General features: G+C 53.2%; 1 protein-coding gene across 1 annotated transcript; it reads left to right on the plus strand.

The window, feature by feature from the left end:
• Positions 1-10,120: 10,120 nt before the first annotated feature.
• Positions 10,121-13,131, plus strand: ISLR (immunoglobulin superfamily containing leucine rich repeat; the record flags this gene model as incomplete). Its single annotated transcript, NM_001133599.1, is given in 2 exon segments — positions 10,121-10,300; positions 11,132-13,131. A coding segment is annotated over 1 exon segment (1,287 nt). The 3' UTR covers positions 12,427-13,131.
• Between the last annotated feature and the right edge of the window lie 1,857 nt (positions 13,132-14,988).

Consider the following 14,988-nt stretch of genomic DNA (forward strand, 5'->3'; position numbering starts at 1 on the left):
GCAATAAAAAGTACCTACCTTTACTTGGGAGGCTGAGACAGGAGGATCCTTTGGGTCCAGGAAGTTGAGGCTGCAGTGAGCTATGAACCGCCACTATGCTCCAACCCGAGTGACAAAGGGAGACCTCATCTCTAAAACAAAACAAAACAAAAAAGTACCTACCCTGGGTTTGTGTAAGGAGATGGTATGTATAAAGGAGGCCTAGCATATACTAACAATGTAGGAATTTAAAAAATGGTAGATATGATTTTTGGTAATTCCTGCCTAAAGAAAAAAAGGCTAAAAATAGGGGTATAATTAATTAATTGTTTTCTAATTCTTTCCCAGCCATAACACTGGAGGTTGCTTCCCTAGGGAGGGAACTACCTGGGTAGAGATTGAGTTTTAAGTGTGGGTGCTGCTGCCCCCAGCCTAATGGGTCACATGCCCTAAAGAGAAGCTGGTCAGTCACAATACTCCCTCCAGCTCCTCTCTACCTTGGGATAGAGGCCTTATGGGTTAAAAGACCAACCAAACAACAACAGGACACAATAGAGAAAATAGCCAATGAGGGAGAACTTTTTCATCCTTTCCCATGGACATATGGGGTCATTTCATGCGTGAACATCATGAACGAGGAAGACAAAGACAAACAGAAAGTGGTCCTCCTGACTGGGTGCTCCCTGAGGGAGAGGCATGAGCCTGATGACGATTGGAGTTTGCTATGGTTTGTATAATAGTGTCTCCTCTGAAATTCATGTTGAAACGGAATCCCCCGTGCAACAGTATTAAGAAGTGTGGCCTTGAGGACGTGATTGAGTCATGAGGGCTCCATACTCATTAACGGATAGGGTTAGGGGGTTAGGGCTCTTATAAAAAGACGCGACAGGCCAGGCACAGTGGCTTATGCCTGTAATCCCAGCACTTTGGGAGGCCGGGGCAGGTGGATCACCTGAGGTCAGGAGTTTGAGACCAGCCTGGCCAACATGGTGAAACTGTCTCTACTAAAAATACAAAAATTAGCCAGGCATGGTGGCACATGCCTGTAATTCCAGCTACTTGGGAGGCTGAGGCAGGAGAATCACTTGAACCCGGGAGGCAGAGGTTGCAGTGAGCAGCAATCACGCCACTGCACTCCAGCCTGGGCAACAAGAGTGAAACACCATCTCAAAAAAAAAAAAAAAAAAGACTTGACAGATGGAGTTCACTCTTTTACTGCCCTTCCATCCCTTCTGCTACTTGAGACCATGGCATTCCTCCCCTCTGGAGGATGCAGCAACAAGTGCCATCTTGGAAGCAGGGAACAGTCCTCAGCAGACATAACCAAACCTGCTAGTGCCTTGCTCTTGGACTTTCCAGCCTCCAGAACTGCGAGAAAATTAATTTCTCTTTTTTATAAATGACCCAATCTCAGGTATTTTGTTCTAGCAACAAAAATGAACTAAGACAGAGTTGTTCCAAGAAGAAGACACTTAAAACCTCTCCAAAGCAGATGGGTCTCCTTGGAGTAGAAAGCTCCCCATCAATGAGATTCTAGAGGGAACATTATGATCACATATCAGGGAAGAGAGTGAAGCTTCAAATGGGCTCTGATTAGATGCTCTCTAAAGCCCAGCCTCATTCTGGGTTCTGCAACTGAAGAGGCTTTAGGGTATCAAAGGGCTTCCAGTTGCTTGAAAAGCAAAAATAAGAAGCTCATATGTCAATAAGGCAAGTCATTAAGAAAGTAGGTATTTTAATACCAGGTAATGTCAGCATAAGAATATGTATACAAAGCTGGGTTATTTTTAGTATTGGGTGAAGGCACATTATTCTTTTGACAATTAGAATAAAGAAAGCAATTAGAAACTCCAGGAAAATGAAAAGATGTGCAGAAAAAGCTGTAGCCCAAATATAAAGCAAATGAAATGTGGTATGTCTTTGAGCAGCTGATGGAGCATAAGAAAACTGAATACATTTGACCTTGACGCTAAGAACCCCTTCTGCGCAGCCTGGGCATCATGACATTGGATCAGAAGGGAAAGAAATGTAATTCTTGGATATGCCTTGGCTCAGCGGTGACAGTGAACTGTACTCACACAGGCATGAGAATGTAATATTGGTTTATTGATTTTTTTAGAGTCAATTTATGGACAAAACGCATCCGTTATAATAATGACTTCAGAATAGTATCTAAATGTTATCATCATTTAAAATGTAAAAGTAAGACTATTAAAGACTTGAGAGATAGAGGAGAGATAGGAGTCGGTTTCTCATTTTACATAGTGGGAAGTCATTCGATTGTATCTTCACTGTATGGAGTAGGAAGTAGGTCTGTTAGTTAGAGCTCAAAGGTAACCAGTAGAAGAACCAAGAATATTTTAACTCACAAAAACCAGGAGGATTGAAGAGTGATGAAAGGGAGCCATGCGTATGAACTAAAACCTTGTTTTTCACAGCAGAGTGAATGAGTTTCCTAGGACTGCCATAACAAAGTATCAAAAATAGTGTGACTTGGCCGGGCGCAGTGGCTCATGCCTGTAATCCCAGCATTTTTGGAGGCCAAGGCAGGCAAATCATCTGAGATCAAGAGTTCAAGACCAGCCTGGTCAATGTGGTGAAACCCTGTCTCCACTAAAAATACAAAAATTAGCCAGGCTTGGTGGCAGGAACCTGTAATACCAACTACTCAGGAGGCTGAGGTAGGAGAATCGTTTGAACTTGGGAGGTGGAGGTTGCAGTGAGCCAAGATCGCGCCACTGTGTTCCAGCCTGGGCGGCAAAGCAAGACTTCATTAAAACAACAACAACAACAAAAAAAAACAGTGTGACTCAAACAACAAAAATTTACCATCCCACGGTTCTGGAGGCTGAGGCTGAAATCAAGGTGTCAGCAGGGTTAGTTTCTGCAGGGGAGGATCTGTTCCAGGCCTCTCGGCTAGTATCTGTTGCTTGCTGGCGATCTCTGGTGCTTGCAGATGCACGGCTCCACCAGTTGCTTTCATCTCCATTTTATGTTCTCCCTGTGTCTTCACCTTGTCTTCCTTCTGTATCCAAATTTCCCCTCTTTATGAGGACACCAAGAATTCTAAATTTGAATTTGGCCTTCCAGGTAGTTATCAAGACACATTTGTCATGGATTGGAGAATAGAACATATTAAATCTTTTGTAGAATTTATAACTTTAAAATATTTACACATATGGCCAGATGTGGTGTCTCATGCCTGTAATCCCAGCACTTTGGGATGCCAAGGCAAATGGATCACCTGCGGTCAGGAGTTCAAGGCCAGCCTGGCCAACATGGTGAAACCCCGTCTCTACAAAAATACAAAAATTAACCAGGCGTGGTGGTGGGCGCCTGTAATACCAGCTACTTGGGAGGCTGAGGCAAGAGAATCACTTGAACCCAGGAGGCGGAGGTTGCAATGAGCCAAGATCATGCCACTGCACTCCAGCCTGGGCGACAGACCCAATCTCAGGTGTTTTGTTATAGCAAGACAAGAGTGAGACTCTGTCTCAAAAAAAAAAAAAAAAAGAAGAAAAGAAAAGAAAATAGGCCGGGCAAGGTGGCCCATGCCTATAATCCCAGCACTTTGGGAGGCTGAGGCGGGTGGATCACATGAGGTCAGGAGTTCGAGACCAGCCTGACCAACATGGAGAAACCCTGTATCTACTAAAAATACAAAATTAGCTGGGCGTGGTGGTGCGTGCCTGTAATCCCAGCTGCTCAGGAGGCTGAGGCAGAAGAATCACTTGAACCTGGGAGGCAAAGATTGCAGTGAGTCGAGATCGCGCCATTGCACTCCAGCCTGGGCAAGAAGAGTAAAACTCCATCTCAAAAATAAATAAATAAATAAAGTATTTACACATATGGTATATGGGCCTCCGATTATACTCTTGTCACAGGCCCTGCAAATGTTATGGGCAGGCCTGACGTGTGTAACCACAGCAGAAGAACCAGAAACCATCAGTTGTTGCACTGGAGAGTGCACAGGAGAAGGCGAGGGTGGGAGAAGGAGGATTGTAGTGTTTTGTTAGAGGCCTCTCTGTCAATGTGATACTGTTTTGCCATTTGCATGCTTCACTTCAATAAAACTTAAGAAAATTATCCAAGTTCTCACCTCCTCCCTTGAGTCTTCCTGATCCCCAGCTCTCATCTCTCTTCTCTGAGCTTCTACAACCCTCAGCGGCTGTGCCGCCTTCTGCCTTGCCTGGCCTGCTCTCCCAGAGGCCCCTGAAGACAATACCACCTCCCCAGGCCCACTGGCCGCCTGTCTTCTTGTCTCCCCCTGAGAGGTTCCCTGGGCTGAGGTCAGCACAGCCTGCTTGCCCTGCCTCCTCTTGGTCAGCATTCTCTGCCGGAGCTTCTCTCCTCCCTCCATCTCTAGCCTGGTGCTCCCACCTGCACCTCCCGGTAGCCCCTCAGGGTTGGGAGACGCCCAAGCTCTGCCCACAGTCTCTGTCTGGTGGCTGGGGGTGGGCGGGGAGGTGTTGCATGGAACAGCGCTGCAGCCTCACCTCTTCGTGAGAAGCAGGTGTCTGCCAAGCCAAATGGCTTTCTGCTGTCAGTGAGAGGCTCCACCTTCCTCCTGACTGGCCCAGGCCTTTGCCACCACTGTTCTCTTTATGTCTCAGTCTCCCTCCCTCCCCTCTCCCTCGCCCTTGCTTTCTGCTGGGTCCCCCTGTTTCTCCTTTTCTCTCTCTCTGCATTACCCTCCAAGTCCTTTACCCTCAATTCCATCTTCCCATGGAGCAGAGGGATTATTGCAACTCTGAAGTCGCAATCTGAAGCAGGATGAAGATCCTGCTTCATCCTCAGGGTTAAACTACCCCTGCCCCACCCACTCAACCTGCACCCGCGTCTAATCCAGGCCCTTCATGCTGACCCCTAACAAATGGCCCTTGGCCCATTCCTAGTGCCCCACAGCTAACAGAGGGACGTGATCCTGACCCTATAGCACTGGTTCCAATCTAGAACCTTAATCTGAACGCTCACTGTCATTCATAACACTCCCCAATCCCACCCCTACCCTTTGGGAAGGGCTGGGGCTGAAAACTCGAGATCTGCAATGTATCCTGGGGGTGCGGCCAAGTTCTGCATTCCTGGAAACTGGGACTGGCTTGGGGAAAAACAAAAATAATTCCTATGAAGTATGCTTCAATTAGTGCTACTGCTGAAAATAGTCCCTGAGGACGAAGATGAAGGTCAGGAGAGAGCAGTGGGAATGGTGCCAAGAGAGGAGACCAGAAAAGTGGCTGGAGATGGCCCTGAGTGGAAGGGCAGTGACAGTCAGCAGGGAGGGCTTAGGAGGCCCTGGGCAGATGGAGGAGGGAGGAGAGAGGGGGGCAAATGCTCCAGCTGGAAGGCCAAGGTTATTGTTCATTCATTCCTTTGTTCAGCAACTATTTGTTGAGCACCTACTAAGTGGCAGGCCCTTTGCTGGGCACTGGGGGGGATAGCAGTGGACAGAACCAAGTACCCACCTGTGTGGAGCTCACATTCAGATTGTGGAGATAGAGAGGAAACACACTAACAGAGATGTCAGGGGAGGGTAGGGAAGAAGGACAAATAAGGCAAGGTGAGGAGACAGCGAGGGACAAAGACTGTTTATATAGAGTGGCCTGGGAAGGCCTTCTGGGGAGCTGGCATTTGAACAAATCTCAAAAGACAAGAGGAAGGGAGCCCTGCAAGTATGGATGGACTTTGTCCAGTTAGAGGAAATAGTAGGAGCAGCAGCCCCAAGGTGGGAGCAGGGCACACGTGGGGCTGCACACAGTGAGCAGGGCCAGAGCAAAGCAGGGTGAGGCCAGAGAAAGCAGCCAGGTTGCCCACCAAGGCTCGCCTGGGTTCCTAGGTCAGAGATCCCGAGAAGAGGGGAGAGGCCCTCATGCCCAAGTGGTGGGAAGGGGTGGAGGAGAATGGGGAGGAAACAGGAGTGAGGCCACCCCAGGTAAGGTCAGCTGCAACCTCTGGGCTAGGGTGATGCCAGAAGAGAAGACGGGGCCTGCAGGGCCTCTCCCCTATCCACAGCCCTGGGTGTACATGCCACGAGCTCCTGCTCACTCCACCTCACATCCCCACACTCATGCATGAACAACACACACACATGGAAAATAGGCACAGGCTCACCTTTCACATGCGTGCACACAGAAATTGTGCGTGAACACACGCACGCATACGGGCCCCTCGTGTCAGCATAGACATTTTTGAGAATTCTAGACAGGCAGAATATAGGGGCCAAAGGACTTTAGACCAACTCTCACGTATGACAGAGGCACTAAGGCCTAGAAAAAGGAAGCTTCATAACTTGGTGACCTAGACAGATCACTCTATGTCTCCCCATGCATGTGCGTGTTGTGCACACACACACACACATGCACGCAGTCCCACCAGCTGGCCAAAGATCCTTCCATAACCCTATCTTCTCAACAGCCTCTCTCTCCCAGAACACCTACAGGCTTAACCAAGTCCCACCCGGAGTGCGCCAAGCTTCCTCCCAGCTATTCCAGCAGGCTGCTGGGGGGAATACAGTATCGGGACCAAGACAGACTCTGCCCCTCTCGGTGGGATGGCAACAGCCCACAACCACAGCTGACCACAGCAGCCCCCCGCTGCCTCTCTCCTCTCAGAGCCTGTTTCCGGGTTCAGACCTTCTTTCTCCATCTCTCTTTCTGGGTCTTTCTCCCTTGCTTCCTTTCTCTACCTCCGGAAAGGAGGCTGTGATTCTCTGTTTTTCCCTCTCTTTCTCCTGGTGTCTCTCTCATTTCTGTTTCTCTCCAGTTCTCTGTCTCTGCTGGGCTTGTCCCTCTTGCTCCGTCTTCTCATCAGGATCTTTTTTTGCCTTCCAGGAAAAGCTGACGTGGCGCCTCTGGTCAGTGGGAGTGAGGCCTTCTGGGGTGGGGGAGTCCTGGTCGAGCAGCCGCAGCTGGGGTGCGGCTGGCGCCCTGGTTGGGGGCAGCAGGAGCAGGAGCGGAGCGAGAGGCAGCGGAATGGGAGGAGAGAGGGCCGGACCTCTGCAGGCAGGAAGGGGAGCAGGGGGAAAGAAAAACTGTGGGAGGAAGTGAGCCCCCCTCCCTTGCTGGGGTTGACCAACTGTACTGGTTTGCTGAGACTGTCTGGATTTTAGCATGGAAAGTCCCACGTCCCAGAAAACCCATCAGTTCCAGGTGAACCAGGACTGTTGGCTGGTCACCCTACAAGCTGCCAGGGACCCACAGGAGACAGGGCCAGGACTCACAGGAGGGGCTCCCAAGCTTGGCCTCCTAGTTCTGGGGACGGTCAGGGCCTCACATACTCACCAAGGGTCCCCATCTCAGGCCTGAGCCCAATTTAGAGGAGGCCAGGAGAGGGGAGATGGCAGACCAGACAGCCCACAGGAAGCTCCCAGGCTGAAAAGATGAGGGAGCCCGACTTCTGGCTTGTCTCCCTGCCTGCTGACATGATCTCCTGTGAGGTAGGCTTTACAGAAAGAACTTGAGCTGTGACAGCAAGAGAAGAGCAGAGGGGCAACCCAGGAGGTCATACGCCCCATCCTCAGAGGCCTGCACAACTGCTCCTGGGCTCTGCTGAGGGGCGGGCCCACCTGTCCCACTGTGAGACACCTTGGAGAGTCAATGCTCCTTGGCTGAGATCCTGGCGGCCCTATTGTCCTTCCTGGTAGAAGTGGGTATGGCCACACCTTGCAGGCAGTGGCAGGACCTCAGCAGCCCAGGAAGATGCATCAGTGACCGGCACGCGCAGTCTCATTTCTGCCCAGGTGGGCTGGTCCCTCCCACTTTTCCCGCCCTCAGCCCCCCACATCTGTTTTGAGGCGGGAGTCTGAGCTTAGTGTTTGGCTGTCATTAAGGTCTTAGGTCGGGAATGAGGGGACAGACTCCTTGCCCCCAGAAGGCTGCTGACATCCTCACCCACCCAACAGAGCATGGGTCTCCTACACTGTATGAAATATTCTCTAAAATGTCTTGGGCATGCCCCTTCCCTAGCCTGGGCCCAAAGGCCCTATCTGTAAGTTGATGAGGAGGTGAAGTGGGTGAGCTCTAAAATGCTTCATTCTGATGACCACCCAACTTGTCCATCATGCCGTGAAGGGGGCGCTTACTGAGTGTCTTCCCTGTGCTGGAGATCAATAGCACCTGGGAAGGTAAGGCCTCTGCCCTCAGTGGGCTTCCTCTCTAGTAAGGGGTCACACATTAAGCATGCATGAATAAATAATCACAGCTTATAGGAAGAGCTATGAAGAAAAGTCAGGAATGTCCGAGAGAACAGTCACTGGGAACTGAGGGCTGAGGAGGTGCTTGCGCTCTGACCCTGGTGTGCTTGCAAGGAGGGAGGTGGGGTGGGAACTATGAGCTCCTCAGCGCACCCTGGAGGTAAAGCTGGTGGCATAGACTTTGTGCAGGTGAGGGTGAGGGTATGGGTTGTGCAGAGCGTAGTGAAGCCCCCTCCACCAGGAAGCCCTCCCTGACTGACACTGAGGTCACTGAATCTCCCCTCTGGTTTACTGAACCCTGGATGTGTATTCTTGAAGCCTCTGGTTGACCCACCAAATTCAGGACTTTCCTAGAAATTCTCCAGCACAGTCAGGATGATGCAAGAGAGGGTTTCCTCTGCAGGGGAAAGAGAGGGGGCTCTCCATTGGACCATAATAATATCCTCAGCATCAGACTCAGGTGTTTTGCAGGCAGCATGCTGGGGACTTCTGTGGCCTTGCTTGGTGACAGGGAATGGGGCGTGATGAGCTGGGGCAGGCTTCCTGGGGATGCTTTCAGCCAAAGGCGATCCCTGTCTGCCCTTGGCCCTGCTGAGAGGATAAGTTGAGTCATGAGTAGAATTCAGCCAGTTATCAGACGGAAGGCTAAGGAAGCTTGGGGAGGGCTACTGAGGGGATATGGTAGGCTTGTTCTGTGGAGGGCAAAATTCTTCAGTCTACAAAGTTCTTTTCTGGGGCTCCTTCATCTTTTGGTTTCTCTTCCAGCTCCCTTGTTTTGGGCCTGTTTTGTTTCCCCATTCCCCTCCCCTGGGCCTTCCCATTTGGAAAAGGGGTCAAATATCCTCACCCTGGAGGCATCTGCCCCTTCCACACAGTTGGTGTTGGAACAGTGGAGCTCAGAGAGGCCGATGCTGACCGCGTAGATGTCCAGCACCAACAGTGGGATTTTGGGCCCTGTGGGGGACACAGAGAGAACTCTCCAGGGGTGCGGCCCCTTGGCCTCCCCTCTGGGTGCCCAGTGGGCAGTGGGCCTGGGTGGCTCAGAATCCCGGCCAGGAGCACCGAAGGCCAACAGGCTCCCATCCTGAGTTTTCTGAGCCAGGCCTCCCTGTTTCCTCCCCAGCCAGTGGGGAGTGCAGTGAGGGGCGGGGCCTGGAGTCTTGGGAGCTCCCTGGACAACAACGTGCATTTAGCGCAGCTCAGTCTCAGAGCCAGTAGGATATGTTTTCTTAAAAAAAAAAAAAAAAACACGCCTAACATCTTGGCTTTCACTGAAGGGTTGGTATCTGCTTTGTATACTTTGGTCTTCTTGGCTTTTCACTGAAACACACACACATGGATGCACACTCACTTCCACACACAAACCCACACCAAGACAGACACACCCATACAAACACACACACTCACACACACTCACACACACTCACACACACTCACACACACTCACACATAAACTCATGTACATGGTTTCATACCCACATCCACGCAAACACACATACAAATCCAGGCACACACAGAAATACACACCCTCACACCCACAAACTTGTACACACACACACGTATACACACCAACACACATACAACCCTGGCTTGGACAAAGGCTTCCCCTTTTTTCTTGTTTGAAATGGAAATCTCCCACCTTCCATGAGATTCAATTTCTCGCCCTTCCCCTGCTAAAATCCTCCTGGCCCCATCATTTCTTGGGTCCTTTCCAGACAGTGCTGTGTCTTTAAGGAAGTTGAAGCTGCTAAAAGTGAGTGAGAGAGAGAGAAAAAACACAACCCAAAAAAATTTGGCATCTCTTCCCCCCTCAAGTTTCTGGTGTCACTTATGAAACACAGGTCCTTGTTGCTGCAGAGAAGCAGTTGTTTTGCTGGAAGGAGGGAGTGCGCGGGCTGCCCCAGGCTCCTCCCTGCCACCTCCTTTCAGTGGATGGTCCCAGGCACCCTGTCTGGGGCAGGGAGGGCACAGGCCTGCACACTGAAGGTGGGGTGGGACCAGGCTGCCCCTCGCCCCAGCATCCAAGTCCTCCCTTGGGCGCCCGTGGCCCTGCAGACTCTCAGGGCTAAGGTCCTCTGTTGCTTTTTGGTTCCACCTTAGAAGAGGCTCCGCTTGACTAAGAGTAGCTTGAAGGTAAGCCAGTGGGAAGGAGGGCTCCAGGGCCAGCGGCGGGAGCGGGAGGCCTGTTGGACATAGGGGCTGGTTCCCTCTTGGTCCATCCCTGCTGGTCTGAGGTGCGTGGGACAATCTCTAGCTTGGAGCCGTCCAGGGGGCATCTGCTTCTTCCACAACCCACAACTGAGGCCCCAGAAATCCCAGCTGCGTTTGGGCTGAGCCCCTGGCCTCACCCAAGTCAGCCGAGAGGTCCTGGCAGGGGTTTATTTAGGCAGCTGCCTGGGTAAGTTTGAACAGAACAGGCCATGGGTGTGATTCCACAGAAAAGGGCCTGGTGTCTGCTGCGGTCATGGCCGGAGGAGCGGGAGAGGGCGGGTGGAGTGGATGGGGGTGGTGCGCACTGCACGAGGGGCCTTGTCTGGGCCAGGGCAAAGCATACCTATGGGGGGCTCCGGTGGGAGGGACTGCGGCCAGGATGTGGGAGGGCAGGGGGAGGTTCTGCAAAGTGCTGGGGGAGGGGGGTGGCTGGAAAACAGATTTCAAGTCACAAAGTCAGCTAGGAACAGGCCGAGGCAGGGAGAACTCTCCACTCAGAGGAGGAGCTGGGGTCCTCTTCCATCCCGTCTTCTTCCTGCCTGGCTGCGTGACCTCGGGCAAGTCTCCGCCCTTCTCTGGGCCTCAGTTTCTCCTTCTGTAGGATGGGGCGGTGGGCTAGGTGGTGTTGGGCTTTAGCTGGGTTATGTGTGACAGGGCCTCCTGATGGGAAAGAACTCTGGCTGGGCTTGTGGGAGGAATGAGTCCCTCTGGCGGCTTCTCAGGATCCCCTGGGTGACATGTCTTTCTCTGCAGGAGGCACCATGCAGGAGCTGCATCTGCTCTGGTGGGCACTTCTCCTAGGCCTGGCGCAGGCCTGCCCTGAGCCCTGCGACTGTGGGGAAAAGTATGGCTTCCAGATCGCCGACTGTGCCTACCGCGACCTAGAGGCCGTGCCACCTGGCTTCCCAGCCAATGTGACTACACTGAGCCTGTCAGCCAACCGGCTGCCAGGCTTGCCGGAGGGTGCCTTCAGGGAGGTGCCCCTGCTGCAGTCACTGTGGCTGGCACACAATGAGATCCGCATGGTGGCCGCCGGAGCCCTGGCCTCTCTGAGCCATCTCAAGAGCCTGGACCTAAGCCACAATCTCATCTCTGACTTTGCCTGGAGCGACCTGCACAACCTCAGTGCCCTCCAATTGCTCAAGATGGACAGCAATGAGCTGACCTTCATCCCCCGTGACGCCTTCCGCAGCCTCCATGCTCTGCGCTCGCTGCAACTCAACCACAACCGCTTGCACACATTGGCTGAGGGCACCTTCACCCCGCTCACCGCGCTGTCCCACCTGCAGATCAACGACAACCCCTTCGACTGCACCTGCGGCATCGTGTGGCTCAAGACATGGGCCCTGGCCACGGCCGTGTCCATCCCGGAGCAGGACAACATCGCCTGCACCTCACCCCATGTGCTCAAAGGCACGCCCCTGAGCCGCCTGCCGCCGCTGCCATGCTCGGCGCCCTCAGTGCAGCTCAGCTACCAACCCAGCCAGGATGGTGCCGAGCTGCGACCTGGCTTTGTGCTGGCGCTGCACTGTGATGTGGACGGGCAGCCGGCCCCTCAGCTTCACTGGCACATCCAGATACCCAGTGGCATTGTGGAGATTACCAGCCCCAATGTGGGCACTGACGGGCGTGCCCTGCCTGGCACCCCTGTGGCCAGCTCCCAGCCGCGCTTCCAGGCCTTTGCCAATGGCAGCCTGCTTATCCCCGACTTTGGCAAGCTGGAGGAAGGCACCTACAGCTGCCTGGCCACCAATGAGCTGGGCAGTGCTGAGAGCTCAGTGGACGTGGCACTGGCCACGCCCGGCGAGGGTGGTGAGGACACGCTGGGGCGCAGGTTCCATGGCAAAGCGGTTGAGGGAAAGGGCTGCTATACGGTTGACAACGAGGTGCAGCCATCAGGGCCAGAGGACAATGTGGTCATCATCTACCTCAGCCGTGCTGGGAACCCTGAGGCTGCAGTCGCAGAAGGGGTCCCTGGGCAGCTGCCCCCAGGTCTGCTCCTGCTGGGCCAAAGCCTCCTCCTCCTCTTCTTCCTCACCTCCTTCTAGCCCCACCCAGTGCTTCCCTAACTCCTCCCCTTGCCCCTGCCAATGCCCCTTTAAGTGCTGCAGGGGTCTGGGGTTGGCAACTCCTGAGGCCTGCATGGGTGACTTCACATTTTCCTACCTCTCCTTCTAATCTCTTCTAGAGCACCTGCTACCCCCAACTTCTAGACCTGCTCCAAACTAGTGACTAGGATAGAATTTGATCCCCTGACTCACTGTCTGCGGTGCTCATTGCTGCTAACAGCGTTGCCCGTGCTCTCCTCTCAGGGGCAGCATGCTAACAGGGCGATGCCCTAATCCAACTGGGAGAAGCCTCAGTGGTGGAATTCCAGGCACTGTGACTGTCAAGCTGGCCAGGGCCAGGATTGGGGGAATGGAGCTGGGGCTTGGCTGGGAGGTGGTCTGAAGCAGACAGGGAATGGGAGAGGAGGATGGGATGTAGACAGTGGCTGGTATGGCTCTGAGGCTCCCTGGGGCCTGCTCAAGCTCCTCCTGCTCCTTGGTGTTTTCTGATGACTTGGGGGCTTGGGAGACTGAAATGTGGGGATCCAGGATGGCCTTCCTTCCTCTTACCCTTCCTCCCTCAGCCTGCACCCTCTATCCTGGAACCTGTCCTCTCTTTCTCCCCAACTATGCATCTGTTGTCTGCTCCTCTGCAAAGGCCAGCCAGCTTGGGAGCAGCAGAGAAATAAACAGCATTTCTGATGCCCCTCCGTGTCTGCCTGGAATTTTGTCTGGATCTAGGAGCCCCTGCTGGGAGACAGGATCAGGAGCTGAAGAGTCAGGGCAGCCAGCCTGCCTGCCCACAGTGGCAGGGGCCTCTGAGACCCCAACAGACTGTGGAGGCACAGGAGGGCTGGCCCGGTGCTGTGTCAGAGGCTGGGTCTTGAGGTGAGCTGAGCTGCAGATGTTCCCTTCCTCCAAACCATCCCACAGGACAGGTGGGGGCAGGAGCCTGGGGTGGCTGGTGACCCTGAGCAGCGCCTGATATCAGCAGTGGCTTCAAGAGAGGCATTTTGGAAAGGCGCAAGGAAATGGAAGTGCCTGGGTGGTAGCTCCTCTTCCCTGTCCTGCTCCTGGAAGAGATGTTAGGAATGAAGAGGAAAGAGGGGACAGGTGGGGCAAGATGGAGGAGACAGATGAGGAGAAGGGGACACAGGACAGAGGAGGAGAAAGCCCCAGAGAGACTGGGAACAAGAGAACATATTTGAGGGAGAAACCAGGGGGAAACAAATCGTACTTATCTTTCTCCCAAAGAAGAAATGGTATTCCAAGAGGAAAGTCCAAATGAGGACTGCAGATTCCCCGTAGGAATCTTTCCCCACGGAGCAGGTGGATCAGTAACTGGCCTGGGCCGTGTGTGTGTGTGTGTGTGTGTGTGTGTGTGTGTGTGTACAGCAAACTTCAGCCTCTCCAGATGAGGAGCCTAAGGATGAGGTCCTAACCTGGAGACTCTGCACAACCTCCGATCTGTGCCACGTAGGATATATGTCTTCCTACTGCCTCTATCCCATCCCTTTCAAGATCGAGGATGCTGCATGCAGAGACAATGGCCCGGGGGAGAGGCTCTGTGGCCTCTGTCCAGAGCTCCCAGAACTGCTGAGCTCAGCAAAGTGGAGGCAGGAGGCTAAGGAGTCTGGGGTAGCAGCTGTGAGCACTGGCTGCTGGCCAGCCCCATTCCCTCCCTCCTGGTCCACATACAGCACCTCCCCCCTGCCTACTCTCCCCTCATCAACTTGCAGCTCCTGCTGAGCTGATGTCACCAGCAGCATGTATCAAGAATGACTCCTAATCTAAAATAAAAGTTGAAAAAAATGACTCACGTCTGGTGGAAAACAGCAGGATGGAGCCAAATTCCATGCGCTGGGCCACCTTGGGTAAGTCCTTGCCCACGTCTGGGCTTCAGTTGCCTCAAAAACCAAATGACATGGTAGGACTGGGTGCTGCTTCATGGTCCAATAGACTCTGATTGCCTAAGGCTTGATATTCCCAGCCTGACTTGGACATCCCTGGCTCCATTCCCAGCTGAGCGGCTTGGCTTCTTGGAGTAGGACCTGGACCTAAGACCTGGGTCAGGGGCAGCACAGGGAATGGCTGTGCCTTGAGTGGACTAGCTACTCCCCTGCTTTAAGGTCTTCCGTGGTCCCCACTGCCCTCCAGGTGAAGCCTGAATTCCCTACTTAGAGCCTCTCTGACCTGCTCCTCCAACAAGCACACCCTTCCTTCCTCTTTTTGGAACAGCTATTTTATTGTTCCCTTAATGTTCCATGGTGTGCCATCCTCTGCACATTTGCTTACACTGTTCCCTCCACCCAGGCACCCTTTCCCTGTTCTTCATTTGGCTAAGTCAGTCTTTGAGAGTGGGCTCTGGCATCACTACCTCCAGAAAGCCTTCCTGGATGTTCCCCCATCCCCAATGTGAACAGGGCTCCCTTCTCTGGGAACCTGGATTCTCCTCCCCTGAGACCCTATTAGTTGCTGAAACAAGGTCAGGAAGCCTTTTTCAATGGGCTGCAGTGGGGTCACAGTGTGCCCTCTTTGGCCTCCTCGGGGCAGCCTTGAAAG

This window comes from Pongo abelii, chromosome 16, assembly GCF_028885655.2.
Source record: "Pongo abelii isolate AG06213 chromosome 16, NHGRI_mPonAbe1-v2.0_pri, whole genome shotgun sequence".
Lineage (NCBI taxonomy): Eukaryota > Metazoa > Chordata > Mammalia > Primates > Hominidae > Pongo > Pongo abelii.